The 16108-nt window shown below is 43.0% G+C and overlaps 1 protein-coding gene across 3 annotated transcripts in view; it reads right to left on the bottom strand.

Moving 5' to 3' along the window:
• Nucleotides 1–16108, bottom strand: part of GSAP (gamma-secretase activating protein) — a 137142-nt gene that overhangs the window by 21168 nt on the left and 99866 nt on the right. For 2 of the 3 annotated variants that reach the window (XM_068276214.1, XM_068276215.1), the window contains 4 exons: nt 11424–11519; nt 10065–10135; nt 6438–6532; nt 3717–3836 (listed from right to left, as the gene is read on the bottom strand). In XM_068276214.1, the coding sequence (XP_068132315.1) occupies nt 3717–3836; nt 6438–6532; nt 10065–10135; nt 11424–11519 (382 nt within the window). Of the gene's footprint in view, nt 1–3716; nt 3837–6437; nt 6533–7554; nt 8138–10064; nt 10136–11423; nt 11520–16108 lie in introns of those variants that run through there. The other variant, XM_068276216.1, reaches the window with a different exon arrangement.

Below are 16108 nucleotides of genomic sequence, written 5' to 3'. Positions count from 1 at the left end.
GGGGGGGTAAGAGGGCAATCTGAGCGTGTTGGCGGGTGATTGGGTGCCCGCAAGGGGCAGATTAGGGTCTGATCTGATAGGTAAAAGTGACAGGTGGTGATAGGGGGTGATTGATGGGTGATTGATGGGTAATTAGTGGGTGTTTAGAGAAGATAACAGATGTAAACGATACATTTGGGAGGTAATCTGACGGCGGGTTTGCGGGCGATCTAATGGTGTGGGTGGGTGATCAGATTGCCCGCAAGGGGCAGGTTAGGGGCTGACTGATGGGTGGCAGTGACAGGGGGTGATTGATGGGTGATAGGTGATTGGCAGGTGATTGACAGGTGATCAGTGGGTTATTACAGGGAAGAACAGATGTAATTAATGCACTGGCGAATTGATAAGGGGGGGTCTGAGGGCAATCTGAGCGTGTAGGCAGGTGATTGGGTGCCCGCAAGGGGCAGATTAGGGTCTGATCTGATAGGTAACAGTGACAGGTGGTGATAGGGGGTGATTGATGGGTGATTGATGGGTAATTAGTGGGTGTTTAGAGGAGAGAATAGATGTAAACAATGGATTTGGGAGGTGATCTGATGTCGGATCTGTGGGCGATCTATTGGTGTGGGGGGGTGATCAGATTGCCCGCAAGGGGCAGGTTAGGGGCTGATTGATGGGTGGCAGTGACAGGGGGTGATTGACGGGTGATTGACGGGTGATTGACGGGTGATTGACAGGTGATTGACAGGTGATCAGGGGGATAGATGCATACAGTAAACAGGGGAGGGGTGGTCTGGGGGGGGGGTCTGGGGAGAATCTGAGGGGTGGGGGGTGATCAGGAGGGGGCAGGGAGCAGGGGGGGGGATAAAAATAAAATAGCGTTGACAGATAGTGACAGGGAGTGATTGATGGGTGATTAGGGGGGTGATTGGGTGCAAACAGGGGTCTGGGGGGTGGGCAGGGGGGGGTCTGATGGGTGCTGTGGGCGATCTGGGGCAGGGGAGGGAGAAATCAGTGTGCTTGGGTGCAGACTAGGTTGGCTGCAGCCTGCCCTGGTGGTCCCTCGGACACTGGGACCACCAGGGCAGGAGGCAGCCTGTATAATACACTTTGTAAACATTACAAAGTGTATTATACACTTTGTATGCGGCGATCGCGGGGTTAACATCCCGCCGGCGCTTCCGTATAGCCGGCGGGATGTTGCGGCGAGCGAGCGGTGACAGGCGCCGGCGGAGGATCGCGTCACGGATGACGCGATCGCCATGCCCATGCCCTTAAATGGACTGCCGCCTCTGTGGGTGAGGCCGTCCTGCAGGGCTCCACTTCCCCGCCGCCCCTGTGTAGTGGGCGGTCGGGAAGTGGTTAACCCCCTTGGCGTTCTGATTCTTTTCGGATTTTAGGGTCTAAAAGCAGTGCAATTTTTTTGCACCCTTTCAGACCCTAAAACCTGGAAAAAAATCATGCTGCCAGGGAGATCTGCAGCAGCCCAGCACTCACCTCCCTGGCTCCAGCGCTGCAGTTAGGCCTCCATCCTCCAGGTGACGCTGCAACTCTAAAGTGAAATTGCCGGCTGTCGTCATGACGACAGCCGGCGATCTCACCAGCAGGAAGCAGAGCCCTGGAGGAGAAAAAGAAGAATGCCAGCCGATGTCGGGATCCCCGGGAGGTATGTAGAAACGCTCGCATTGCTCTGCATTCAGCCTCCGGCGGCTACCCCGAGCAGAGGTCGGGATCACCGCTCTTAGCGGCAGTTTTCCGCCCCGACCCTAGCTTGGGATAACCGCCAAGGAGGTTAAAGGAAGTCTATAGAAAAACAAAACAAAGAAAAATTGGGTCCATGAGCAGAATCTGCAGAGCTATTCTATAGGAGGTATGCCATGGCACAGAGAGCTTATCAAGCACAGGTGTATCTACCAATGCCAGGGCCAATGTCTCAACGTAGCGATTCATTTTGTTTCTCAAGGATTGCTTTAAATTCTTCCGATTCCCTATATACTGACCAGAAAGACCACATCAAGTTTGCGTATCAGTTCCTGTAGAGTTGGAACAACACGCGTTCCCCCAGTATCTGATTATAACTGTTTTGGCTGCGTTAAGTATATGTCGTACTATAGATTTTTTATAAGCCCTCATACTCCATAAATTTGTGTTGTAGTAGGAAGAACTGTGCTGTAAAAGAAAATAAATCTCCCTACCTTCATTTCCTTAACTAGGTTTTCAACGTTCTGCCAAAAAACGGCACTAGTTTGGAACAGTTCCATAGAATGCGGGAGGGGAAGCAAGCACAAGCACGGCATCTCCAGCAATTGGGGTCTTTAGTCGGAAAAATCTGGTTTAATCTCTGTGGGGTATAATACCACCTGGAGAGTTTTCCTATTCAGTTCTTGAATACTGCATTAGAGGATTTGTGCGCATAGATGCAATCTTTGCCTTTTTTAGATGCAGTGAAAGTGGTACCCAGTTCCTCTTCCCAGGCCCTGAGGTAAGGGAGCTCCTCAAGAGACTGGTCAATGAGTGACTGGTCCATGAGTGATGAGTATACCAGGAACAACATTTTGTGAAAAGATCCCGCAGCCTGGCACAGACTCTCAAACTCAGTGAGGGCTACTCTGCTATTTGGCTTAATCCCAAGGTTCTGTAGTAGTTAACGCATCTGGGTGCAACTCCACCAGTCTAATTTTGGAATGCGTAAAGATGTTCTAAGATCTGAGAGGGAAAGCCAACTGTTTTGACAAAAAAAATACATTTGCATTTAAGGTACTAAATCAACATTTATTGAAATATAGCCATGGCATCACATTCTGGAACATCATTGTACGTCTCCAAACCTTGAATTCCATCATGAATGTGATTTGATGTCCCTTTTCTATGTACAACAATGTACATTTACCAAAAGCCTGGTACTTTCCCAACCTATCACACTATGGCACTGTGGTAAAGTTGCATTAAGCAATTTTACCGCAAGAGACCGCTAAGTAAATGAAAGTCTATGGATACTTTCATACTTCATGTGATGCATTGGAAGTACTCAAATCGCTGCAATACCGACACAATGTCAACAGTGTGTTACCACATGATCTGTGCCTACCACACGGATTATTCCAATAATGCAAGTCTAAGGCGACACAGTAAGTGTAAACAAAGGGCGCAATGCGGGACGCATGTGCAGACCGATGGGAATCCTGGTGATGTACTTCCTGTTCAGCGGGGGCAGGCCTATGAACATTACTGCAGGGTAATGTAAAAGGGGCTTTGGTGCGGTGCGATTCTCCTGGGGCAGCTTCTCCTGCTGTGGGAGAATCGCAACGCGCAAGTGTGAAACTTGCCTTTTGAGTGCTATTATTTAGGGGCGTCTGCTTTCCTTGGTGAAGGGTCTATTTGTTCTGCTCCATTCTATTGTCAATTGATTTCAAATTTCAACTGCCTAGATACTATTTACATTGACTTTTTTCATGAAGGTAGAGCTTATTTTTGGAGTAGGGCTTATAATTCGAGCATCCTCAAAAATCTTGAAAAATTGGGCTTGGGCTTATATTCAGAGTAGGTCTTATTTTGGGGGAAACAAAGTACAGGTACATCACTATGTTAAAAATACAGTTACATCACTATGCTAAGATTGAAATAAAATAAAGTTTTGTATACTTAAAGACACTCTACACCAGGAATGGGAGAACAGTACTGTGGAGGACAGCTTAGCCCTAAGAGATTTTTGAATGCTATGTATAAAGAAAACTCACCTTTGAGAAGTTTAACAATGAACGCTTCTGTCAGTAGCAGAGCTCCACTGTCTATGTAATGTAATAAATTTTCCAGAGGAAGGCATCGCACACCCAGTACCAGATGTAGTGTTTGAAAACCTACAAGCAACACACAAAATTGATTGCTTACAGATTGTGCCAAAAATTAACATAACATTAACATATTTCAGCTTTTCCATACCTCTCCCTGCTCAGTTTATCACAGTAATATAACACATTTTATCATATAGCCTTTTTACGATTAAATAAATGATGTAAAAACTGGTGACGATTTCCATATTAAGCTATCAGATTCCCGCTGTTTTCCAGTACAGGGTTGAAGAAATGACTGATCATGTCTGGTTGCCATTTCCAATATTCCTTTTATTTCTATAAATTAACCCCTATGTGCAGAGGAAAATCAGGTACAGGAAGACATTTCCTCCTTTCACTTTTCAATAATTGTTATTATGACAATGGGGAAATATGCAAGAATAATATAAATATGAAATAAGTGGTGAACATGGAAATAAAGTAGTACTGAGCCTTGATTGCTCTGCTAAGGCGCGTACACACGCCATATTTTCACAAACGACGGGTCCGTCAGACCCTCCCGCTGGGTGGACGTTCTGCTGACAGTAGACATATAAAAAGTAGGAAAACATGTATTTATTGAATATTAAGTTAGGGTTTTATACCACTTTAACCACTTCAGCCTTCAGTCGTTTTCACTTTATGCATCCGAGCAATGTTCACCTCCCATTCATTAGCCTATAACTTTATCAATACTTATCACAATGAACTGATCTATATCTTGTTTTTTCCGCCACCAATTAGGCTTTCTTTGGGGGGTACATTTTGCTAAGAGCCACTTTACTGTAAATGCATTTTAACAGGAAGAATAAGAAAAAAACGGAAAAACAACATTTCTCAGTTTTCAGCCATTATAGTTTTAAAATAATACATGCCTCCATAATTAAAACTCACGTATTGTATTTGCCCATATGTCCCGGTTATTACACCGTTAAAATTATGTCCCTATAACAATGTATGGTGACAATATTTGATTTGGAAATAAAGGTGCATTTTTTCCGTTTTGCATCTATCACTATTTACAAGTTTAAAATAAAAAAAAAAATATAGAAATATTTAATCTTTACATTGATATTTAAAAAGTTTAGACCCTTAGGTAAATATTTACATGGTTTTTTTTTTGATTATTGTAATTTTTTTTTTTTTTTTATTGAACATTTTATTTGGGTATTTTTTGGGAGGGTGGGATGTAAACAGTACTTTTATAATGTAAATGTGTGTTGAGTTTTATTTTTTTTACTTTTAGTTGTAGTTTTACTTTTTGGCCACAAGATGGCGGCCATGAGTTTGTTTACATGACGTCACTAAGCGTAACATACAGCCAGAAAAAGCGGAGCTTCTGAGAGAAGCTGTCGCTTTTTCTGCGGGGGAAAGGAATCAGTGATCGGGCACCATAGCCCGATTCACTGATTCGTGGGCTAACAATCCGCGGCCGGGAGCGCGAGTGCACGTGCGCGAACGGCCGCGGGAGCGCGTGGATGCGCACATGGCCTCCTGGGCGTAGCTAGTACGTCCAGGAGGCCAAAGTAGTTAAAGTGAATGAGAACCGCATTTAAAAAAATGAGACAGATACTTACCCACAGAGAGGGAAGGCTCTGGGTCCTATAGAGCCTCCCCGCTCCTCTCCTGGTCCCCTCGTTCCGGTGCTGGCTCGCCCGGTAGCAGTATTTGACTAATTTAGTCAAATACTGCTTTACCCGGCCGAAGGAGGCTTCAGAAGTCTTTAGGGAGCCCGAGTGCTCCTGATGAAGGGCGGCCCTGTACTGCACCTGCACAAGCACGCTCTCTTGCACACTCACGTGTGTGCAGTATGGAGCCGCACGTCTTCAGGGGGACACGGCTTCCGAAGACTTCCAAATACCCTTTCGGTGGGGGATTAAAACGGGGGGGGGGGGGTGCCAGCACAGGATAGAGGGCACCGAGAGAGGAGACGGAAGGCTCTATATGACCCAGAGCCTTCCCTCTCCTTAGGTAAGTATTGCTTCATTTTTTTTTTAAAATGCGGTTCCCATTCACTTTAAGGGGTTTCATTTTGATGTTTGAAATTCTTCTCAACTTTGAAAGAGGAACCAACACTAGTAATATCCTCATATCCTTGGACAGCTGTTTGGTTTCAGTCATGGTGGCTAGTTTGGAATCAGAGTTTGAATTGGTGTCTTTTATAAAGGTCCAGTAACAAGCTGTGATTAGGTGCACCCCCTTACAAAAGGTACTCCGAATATCATTACCTGCATACCATAAAGACACATAGGAGCCTGAAATCTTGCTGGTTAATAGGAGATAAAATACTTATTATACTCATTACAATGTACATCAAGCTCTGACTTTGGAGCACTGGATTTTTTAGTTGTTAGGTCTCCCACAGCTACAATAAACTTTCCATTACAATCATAGACTGGTTATTTATTGGTCAGAGGGAAAATTAGCAAATCAGAAGGGGATCAAATATTTCTTTCCCTCAAATGTATATAGTGGCATTGCCCAGACTATGATGACCATGTTAGGGATTCTATTGTGAGCTTCTCTGAGGGACAGTTAGTGACAAAACTATGAACTCGGTAAAGCCCAGTCCTATATAAATGTGTAAAATAAATAAATAGGAAGCTTGATCCATATGAAGATACTTACCAGGAGGTAAAGGCATACACATTTTGCTTGCAGCTTCAGAAACTCTGCACATCACATGAAATGCAAAATACTCTGAAGAGGTTCCACTAACATTCCTGCAGAAAACAAAAAAACATGCTTATTCTCTAACACTCGTGTTGGGAAATGTAAGAATAGAAATTCAGAGGAAAAAACTAAACAAAAGTGCTTTAACCAGCGAATCGCATAGAGGTACATATAATCTATATACCGGTATGTTATAAAATGTTAACATACCATAGCATGTATAATTAAAAGATCCACATTTTATTCACAATTACTAAAAAGGTCAGAACATTACAAACAGCTGCATCCAGCATATTAGTACAGGTGAGGATGTGAGTGCTTGGGTATGCGGGCAGTCATAGGGGCAGGAGGGGGTTGTGAGGGACTAGAGCCCGTTATATTAATGGCTTGGTCCACCTACTTTCATAATAATATTACTGGTATCACCATTACAAAGTTGTCATCAGTCAGTGGCAAACATGGAAGTCAAACACAGGCTCTTCATGTGATCTGAGGCTCCACTGAAGCGAACTGCACTATCGGAACTTTAGGGTGATTATGGTAGCCAACAAATTTATTATGGCAAAAAGACAAAACTTACTTACGGTAAGGTCTTTTCCAGGAGTCGGAAGGACAGCAACCCTGAGGGCCCATTCACACTTGTGCGTTTTCAGAGCGATTTCAGCTTTGCTGAAAATCGCTAGCGATTTGAAAAACGTGTGCACAATGAAAGTGTATGGAAGTGTTCTCACCTAAGCGTTTAGCGATTTGCTGAAACGCAAACGTGTTGCATGCAGCGTTTTCTGAGAGATTCTGGAGCGATTAGCGTTTCAATAAAAGTATTTGAATTGAACTAGAAATCGCAAAACGCTAATCGCTGGAAAAACGCTCGCTATACAGTGAAAAATCGCTAGGAAAAAACGCCAGAAAAACGCTCAGCGTTTTGCATTAGCGTTTAGCGATTTCTAGTGTGAATGGGCCCTAAGACTTGTCTCCCTCCATTTCCAACTGGACAGGATACTAGTTAAAAGAATTAACATAATTGATTAGGCAGGCACCCTACATAAGGCAGCATTCCCTTACCCTCATCAGTAATAAAAAAGACCACACAGAATGATGCTTCAAATAATTTTTATTAACAATACATCAGGGTGGGTAGTAAGGGTGCTGTCCTTCCGACTCCTGGAAAAGACCTTACCGTAAGTAAGTTTTGTCTTTCCAGGACGTCTCAGGACAGCAACCCTGAGATGATAAACAAGACATAATTAGGGAGGGATTACAGCCTGCAAAACTCTTCTACCGAAACATAAGTCAGAGGTAGAGGTTAAATCAAGTCTATAATGCTTAACAAAGGTATTGTGGCTTGACCAGGTTGCAGCTTCACAGATTTATTAATAGTAGCCCCTGCTCTCTCTGCCCAGGAAGTAGAAACCGCTCTGGTTGAATGACCTTTCGATAGTCCTGATAACTGCTTGCCCTGGTGCAAGTAAGATAAAGCAATAGCTTGTCTGATCCATCTTGCAATAGGTTTCTTTAGATGGCTGCTTTCCGGCAAAGAGAACCAACAAAGCATTGGACTTCCTCCAATTCTTGGATCTCTGAAGATATTCATTCAATTAGACACCTTCTTAACACCTAGACAGTGCAACCTTTCTTCCTTTCGATTTGATGAATTACTGCAAAAAGATGGTAAAAAGATCTCTTGAGATCTATGGAATTTATATACAATCTTAGGTCAGATAAACGTTTGTACATTTGATCAATAGTAATAGGTCTTCTTGTTCCTTGGTAATGCCCATAGCCCTATGCATAGCTTCAAATAACTCATTCATAAATTCTGTGGAAAAACGAATTTCTGAGATTTAACGCCTTTACCCTCAGATGCGTCTACTTCGCCCTGTGGTAACTCTTCCAATAATAGATATCCACTCTCCCTTTAGACATCAAATTTATCTGAATCAACCTCGACTCTCTACCTCTTGAGGAGATCTGTTAGGAGGATTTAGAAGGACCAGCAATAGGTGCATCAGAAGTAGAAGGGGTAAATGTCGGTGTAACATCTGAATTAGAAAGTATGAAAGCAGATTCTTCAATTTCTTTAATAGCAAAGGACATCTCTGATCTCAACCATCCCATCAAATCTTTAAGCTATGTAGGGGATTCATCTTTCACTACCTTTTCAGTGCAAAATTGACACAGGTGTTCTGCAGAATCAGGCATACGGTCACTGCACATTTCCTAGATTTAGACACCGCTTCAGAAGACACTGCATGCTTATCAGGTTTGACAGCTTAGTCTTATCCAACTTGCCATTCTTGGAATCTGTTTTACCAGCTTCCTAACAGTTTCTCCTTTAAAGAGAAACCGTGACCAAGAATTGAACTTCATCCCAATCAGTAGCTGATACCCACTTTTACATGAGAAATCTATTCCTTTTCACAAATGGATCCTCATCAGGGGGCTCTGTATGTCTAATATTGTGGTGAAGCCCCTCCCACAGGAGACTGAGGACTATTTTTCTGGCAGTTTCCGGTCTGTGAACCTCGTTGCATTGTGGGAAATAGCTGTTTACAGCTGTTTCCAACTGCCAGAACAAGCAGCATGTACTTCCAGCTACATCACCTGCCAACAGAAAAAACGTCCTTGATAACCCTCAAATAATAGCCGGTATAAAGGCCTTATAACAGAAGACACATACCAGAGAGGGAGTGGAGCTTGACTCCTCAGAACTATGGGAGCAAGAGCCTGCGGACGCTTCCATGGTCAGCATATACAAGACTGACCAGGATGCACAACCCTTGAATAGGTCACCTGAAGGTTTCCGCTCAAACATAATGAAAAGGTTTGCTTTACCTTAGAAATCCACCGCATTACTGAGCAGACTAGCTCAATCAGCGGCTAAATGCGGCGAGATGTCCGCTGGGATGCACGCCGAGCCATGGAAAGCATTCTACTTCCTCCTTGGTCACGTAATGCGGAAGTCACATATCCCTCTGCGCGCGTCCTTCAGCGGAAGCCGCTCCGGCGTGTAACACAGACTGGGGGAGAAGCCGATGCAGACATCAAGCACCCGCGCTGGCTCGCCTGACCAGCGCTGACATAGGGGACACTTGTATGCCGCGGCTCCTGAAATCTATCATGGTTGGCCAGCTCTCCCCCACACAACCAGCATCCTGCTGGACAGGAAAACAACTGATGAGGGTAAGGGAATGCTGCCTTATGTAGGGTGCCTGCCTAATCAATTATGTTAATTCTTTTAACTAGTATCCTGTCCAGTTGGAAATAGAGGGAGACAAGTCTCAGGGTTGCTGTCCTGAGACGTCCTGGAAAAAATAAATAAAGATTACCGCTTTATAGATATGACACTATGAAAGAGGCAAGGTGGAGGTAAGTTATCAGATTGCTACTTCTTTATAACTAGGCCCACAGTGTAATCATCCAAAACTGCAAAAGGAAAGGTGACCATCATAAGAGTAAACTACTAAAGAGGCTACCCATGCAACTCATGCACCAAGTCTTTCTCACACTATGTTTAGTGCATATCATGTATGTTTAACAGGATGAGGACACAGGATGCGTAAGAAAATTGTGTTATTTACTTACAAGTGTAAAACTCCAGAGTCTATTCTGTACTTTCTCCACACAACCTCCAATATCTGGCATATCAAGTCAAGCTACAATAAAAAGAAAAAAACAAGTAAATACAGTATAGATCAGGGGTCAGAAAACTTCTTGACTCAGGAGCCCACTGGGGTTCTTAAATGTAACAGAGGGACTGATGTAACAGAGTAGTTGTGATCAGTATCCAGATCCCTTTTATATGTCATCACAGAACGAGCCTTAAGTCTGTATGGATAGGTGCACAGTTTCAGCAAGCACAGCTACACAAAGGATTTTCCAATTTGAAATGTTCAGTTTTAAACACAATAATAAAAACATTTCCACTAATCACCAAGATTGCCCTCCAAATTTGACAAGTTTAATTATTTTTTAGTTGTCCGTTAAAACTTTCAATTCATCTGAAATGGCATTTTCGTACACCTAGAAAATATAGCTTTAGTATCAATATGAAGTAACATCCATATGTGGTAAGAAAAAACATCCTTATTTGGAGGGGGAAATGTGCATCAAAACACCTGCAAAATGTGGGCACTGCTTTCAAGAAGCGCTCAATACATGCTCTGTGGTTGCAATATGATGCTAGGCCACTGTGCAGTGCTGCAGCCACACAAGTGAACAAACAGCTAGAGCAGCATGTATGAAGCCAGCCTCATTACTTTCACAATAAGCTGGGTCGGTGTATTCAAGGAGAGGTTTACAGGCTTTAAAATATGTATCTAACACCGATGTCTGAAGCCCATGATGACTAAAGTCCCCTCCCCAAACACACATCCCCACAGAAATAGATGCAGCCTTACAGTCTCAAAAAGGCAGCCACAAGGTAGTAACAGAATAGAGAATTCTCTTTTCTGTCTAGGACCGGTCTGCAGCACTATGTGATGCAGCTCCTGCCACATAATGCACACTACCTGTGGAAACTGCTCATTATTAAAAGTGACTATAACAGCTCGCCAGGGGTTAGGTGTTGCCTGAGTGAGAAGTGCCTTGATTCAAAGCCAAGCAAAACGTATATATACCGTATTTATTTTTTTCAACTGGAATGAACAGACTAAAATCAGTGAAGCAGTTGTAATAAGTCTCAAAATGGCACGTGTGATGTGGCAAAAAAGCTGCTGGCAAAATGTAAACACACACACACACACACACACACACACACACACACACACACACACACACACACACACACACACACACACACACACACACACACACACACACACACACACACACACACACACACACACACACACACACACACACACACACACACACACACACACACACACACACACACACACACACACACACACACACACACACACACACCCTCAACATACCTACCTGCTTAGAAAAAAAGTCCAGCACAATCTTATCAATCTTGTTTCTTCCAACATGATGAAGATGCTGTGATAAATGATCTTTCAGCTTCACCATCATCTGCAACACAGAATAATTTCACCATTTATTGATTATACATTATTTCACTATAAATGCATTCATAGTCCAAGCAATTCAAATTTTACATGGAATAGACTGATTTCAAATAGCAGCTCTACATTTAGGAGTGGGATTGCTGAATAGAATATTGCAATAAATCGATGATAATCCTTAGCTATAAGCAAGTAACCACATTTCCATATTATTACTGTGCATTTACACAACACTGACCATTCTAGTGAGATTCACAGAATACACACCATAAATCATCATCTGTCCCCCAAAAGATGTCCTAAAACCTTATTAAAAAAAACCCCACACTTATGTCTTTACCATAGTCTACGGCCGTGGGGAGAACCCAGTTTTTAGGGTGTGGTAGGACACTAGAGTGCCAGGAGGAAACCCAAACATACACAGTAAACTCAAACAAACACCATGCACAAACGTGTCCATACAAACACCATGCACAAACGTGTCCATACAAACACCATGCACAAACGTGTCCATACAAACACCATGCACAAACGTGTCCATACAAACACCATGCACAAACGTGTCCATACAAACACCATGCACAAACGTGTCCATACAAACACCATGCACAAACGTGTCCATACAAACACCATGCACAAACGTGTCCATACAAACACCATGCACAAACGTGTCCATACAAACACCATGCACAAACGTGTCCATACAAACACCATGCACAAACGTGTCCATACAAACACCATGCACAAACGTGTCCATACAAACACCATGCACAAACGTGTCCATACAAACACCATGCACAAACGTGTCCATACAAACACCATGCACAAACGTGTCCATACAAACACCATGCACAAACGTGTCCATACAAACACCATGCACAAACGTGTCCATACAAACACCATGCACAAACGTGTCCATACAAACACCATGCACAAACGTGTCCATACAAACACCATGCACAAACGTGTCCATACAAACACCATGCACAAACGTGTCCATACAAACACCATGCACAAACGTGTCCATACAAACACCATGCACAAACGTGTCCATACAAACACCATGCACAAACGTGTCCATACAAACACCATGCACAAACGTGTCCATACAAACACCATGCACAAACGTGTCCATACAAACACCATGCACAAACGTGTCCATACAAACACCATGCACAAACGTGTCCATACAAACACCATGCACAAACGTGTCCATACAAACACCATGCACAAAAAAAGTGTCCTAGCTAGGAACTGAACGTGGGCTGGGATGCAGTTAGGCAAAAGAGCTAACTAAATAGCCATTTCCAATTAAACAGAACTAATCACAAATACAGTATACACTTGTAATGATCTAAGTCTCCTGTCTGAATAATCTAACAAGAATAGTTTACCAATCTGGAACTACCTGTCTTCTGTTTTATGTATTAATCAGAGGAATGCAGAAATAACCTCATTTATGCTCTGCTCAGGACTCTGCATAGGAAAGAAGAGAGGGAGGCACTAGGGGTGGGAGCCGCCTTTCCATCATCAGGCGCCAGTAGGCCTCCAGGGCCTTATGGTAAATCCGGTCCTGGCGTTATTCAAACCCACTGCATGCAGGCTTTGAACTAACGCTCTGCCTCAGCCCAGGTTGCATTGCCATTCTGACTAATGTCTCTCCACAGCAGCGCTGCCACCCTGTGGTCCTTTTCTTAATGCCCTTTTTCCATAATCTAATCCTCCTTTCTGTTGACTGTTATTCTGAGAAGAGCATTCTGGGAAAGATATCCGAGGTAACTGTTTTGCAGAGGTCTTTTTTGACCTTCACTAGTATATGCATCTCCCAGCATCACATCTGTATTGTTGCATTGATAAAAATAGACGCGATTATCAAGATAGACATCAGAATAGTTCTGGTATCTGACTGAAGCGATCATATTAGTGAATCTCCGCTGTCCATGAGGGAACATAACAAACCTCAGGTAGGAAGTTACCAAATCGAGAAGTGAAGTTAGAACCGTGTAAGTTATAATGCGTGCAGTGCCCACTGCACTTCACACATTATAACCTATGCGCTATGCAATGGCTAGCAAGGCCCAGTAATTATTATTATTATTTAGTATTTATATAGCGCCGACATATTACGCAGCGCTGTACAGTGTATATATATATATATATATATATATTGTCTTGTCATTAACTGTCCCTCAAAGGAGCTCACAATCTAATCCCTACCATTGCCATATATCTATATTATGTAGTGTAAGTACTGTAGTCTAGGGCCAATTTTTAGTGGGAGCCAATTAACTTATCTGTATGTTTTTGGAATGTGGGAGGAAACCGGAGTGCCCGGAGGAAACCCACGCAGACACAGAGAGAACATACAAACTCTTTGCAGATAGTGCCCTGGCTGGGATTCGAACCAGGGACCCAGCGCTGCAAGGCGAGAGAGCTAACCACTACGCCACTGTGAATGCCATCCGCTATACTGCATGAGCTCAGTACTGCTAACTGAAATATACGTTTATAAACAGTTGGTTAAGAAAGTCTTTAGCTGTACACATAAAAAATTAAAATGCAAAATTGACACTTGGCAGTATTATAAATTCTTGTCATAAGTAACAGGCTCTGGCAACTGATAACTTACTTTTCAACTCATCATGCAGGTCAAAGTCAGGGGTGAAAATAAACTTTGAAAGCGGTGTCTAATTAATATAAATTCATAATGTGAACTTTAAATTGGGTAAAAAAAAAAAACCCACAGAAACACATTAATGAGTAGTTATTGCAGTTAGACAAATGAAGGATGAAAGCAAATTGGTTGCTTTAAGTTACTATGTGTTGCAAATAATCTGTGCCCCATTTGCAGTACTTGGTGTGCTTTTCCTTAAACTAATGATTTAAAGCGAACCTGAGATGAATAATAAAATGAAATGTATACATACTTGATGCTTCCTCCAGGCCCTTTGGCCTTATCGCTATCTCGCCGCCATCCTCTGTCTCCTGCATCCTTCATTATGGCTCCCTGTAACGTTGGGAGTTAGGGCTTACCTTGAACGCACACCCGCCATGCTCACATCATCGTTCTGAGCAGTACTATTGCACACAGCCGCACTGCGCCAACTGGTTCTGAGTGGACAAAGTTACCGGGAGCCATAACAGAGGATGCAGGAGGTGGAGGTTTTGTGGTGAGGGAGCGATCATGCCAAAGGGGGCTGGAGGAAGCCCCAGGTGTGTATACTTTTTTTTCATTATTATTCATCTCGAGTACACTTTAAGGACACTGGCTAACAGCAATGCTAAACATCAGCAAAGTGGCTAATGTGCTCAGGGCCGGGCCGAGGCATAGGCTGCAGAGGCTCCAGCCTCAGGGCGCAGTGTAGGAGGGGGCGCACAATTCATTCAGCTGTCATTCCTAATTGTGTATGAAGCAGAAAGAAATAAGAAAAGGGGATACATGGCAGTGACTGCAAGCCAGATAACTAGATATTAAGGTGTTGGGGAGGTTGTGGGCCCTGTGGCCCTCTTAGTCTAATAGCAATCCGTGTGTGACAGCTGAGGTGGGAGGGATGGAGGGTCGCACTTTGGTGTCTCAGCCTTGGGTGCTGGAGGACCTTGTCCCAGCTCTGAATGTGCTATACAAGAACTTGGGCACACACTAACATATGGATGTTATTTACTTAAGCGGTAGGCTCACATTTTTACAGCAACACGTTTTCAGATTAAGCTTATGCTCTTTGTGCACTATTTGACATTTTAGAACTTTAAAATAGGAATATACAAATAAATGAAAATGTGAAAATATTTCCTCAATATGAGACCAGGGACATCTGCTGAGCATTTGTGAAAGTACATGTCATCGATTATTTCAAAAAGAGGACTAATGACACCTAGTGTACACTGCACAAATTACATTTTTCACTACAGGTTTCAATTCAAGTTATACAAACACCAATGCTAACATATTCAAAGTATTTTACAGTGTCACTATACCTCCCAACCTTTTGACATAAGAAAGATGGACACTTATGCCACACCCCTAACCATGCCCCTGGCTCACCCCTAGTCATGCATCCATAAAGATGTCATAAGAAAAATATGTTTTATAATTCAAACCACACTGGTCCTTTCTATTCTTGTTACTTTTCCTTCATATTAATATTTGAAATTAATGTATAAATTTAGGATAGGAATAAAGTTTAGAGTCAGTTAAAACACGTATCAGTAAAAAAACACAACAGATCAGTACATCAGTCCTGAAAGAGACAAATGAGGAGGAAAGAGGGACAGATGGACTGGGTTCCCAAAGAGGGACCGCCCCTCCAAAATAGGGACAGTTGGGAACTATGATGTCACTCATCAGGTTACCATACAGTACCTGGCAGTTTATAGACTTTATTCCTATTACAGATGATTAGTGTAAAGACTTATCTATTTCAGCTTTATTATTGCTGATTTCCTATGTGTCAAAAGTTTCCATACACACAGTATTTAGTGAATATTCGGTGCTTACGGTAGCCTTACACAAGCTTCCCACAAAGACCCAGACACTGGAAAGCAGTGGCATAGCAGTAGGGAATGCAAAGGTTGCAGCCGCCAGGGGCCCATGAGCCA

The sequence above is a fragment of the Hyperolius riggenbachi genome, chromosome 3 (assembly GCF_040937935.1).
Source record: "Hyperolius riggenbachi isolate aHypRig1 chromosome 3, aHypRig1.pri, whole genome shotgun sequence".
Taxonomy (NCBI): domain Eukaryota; kingdom Metazoa; phylum Chordata; class Amphibia; order Anura; family Hyperoliidae; genus Hyperolius; species Hyperolius riggenbachi.
This window is presented reverse-complemented; position numbering and strand designations above follow the sequence as displayed.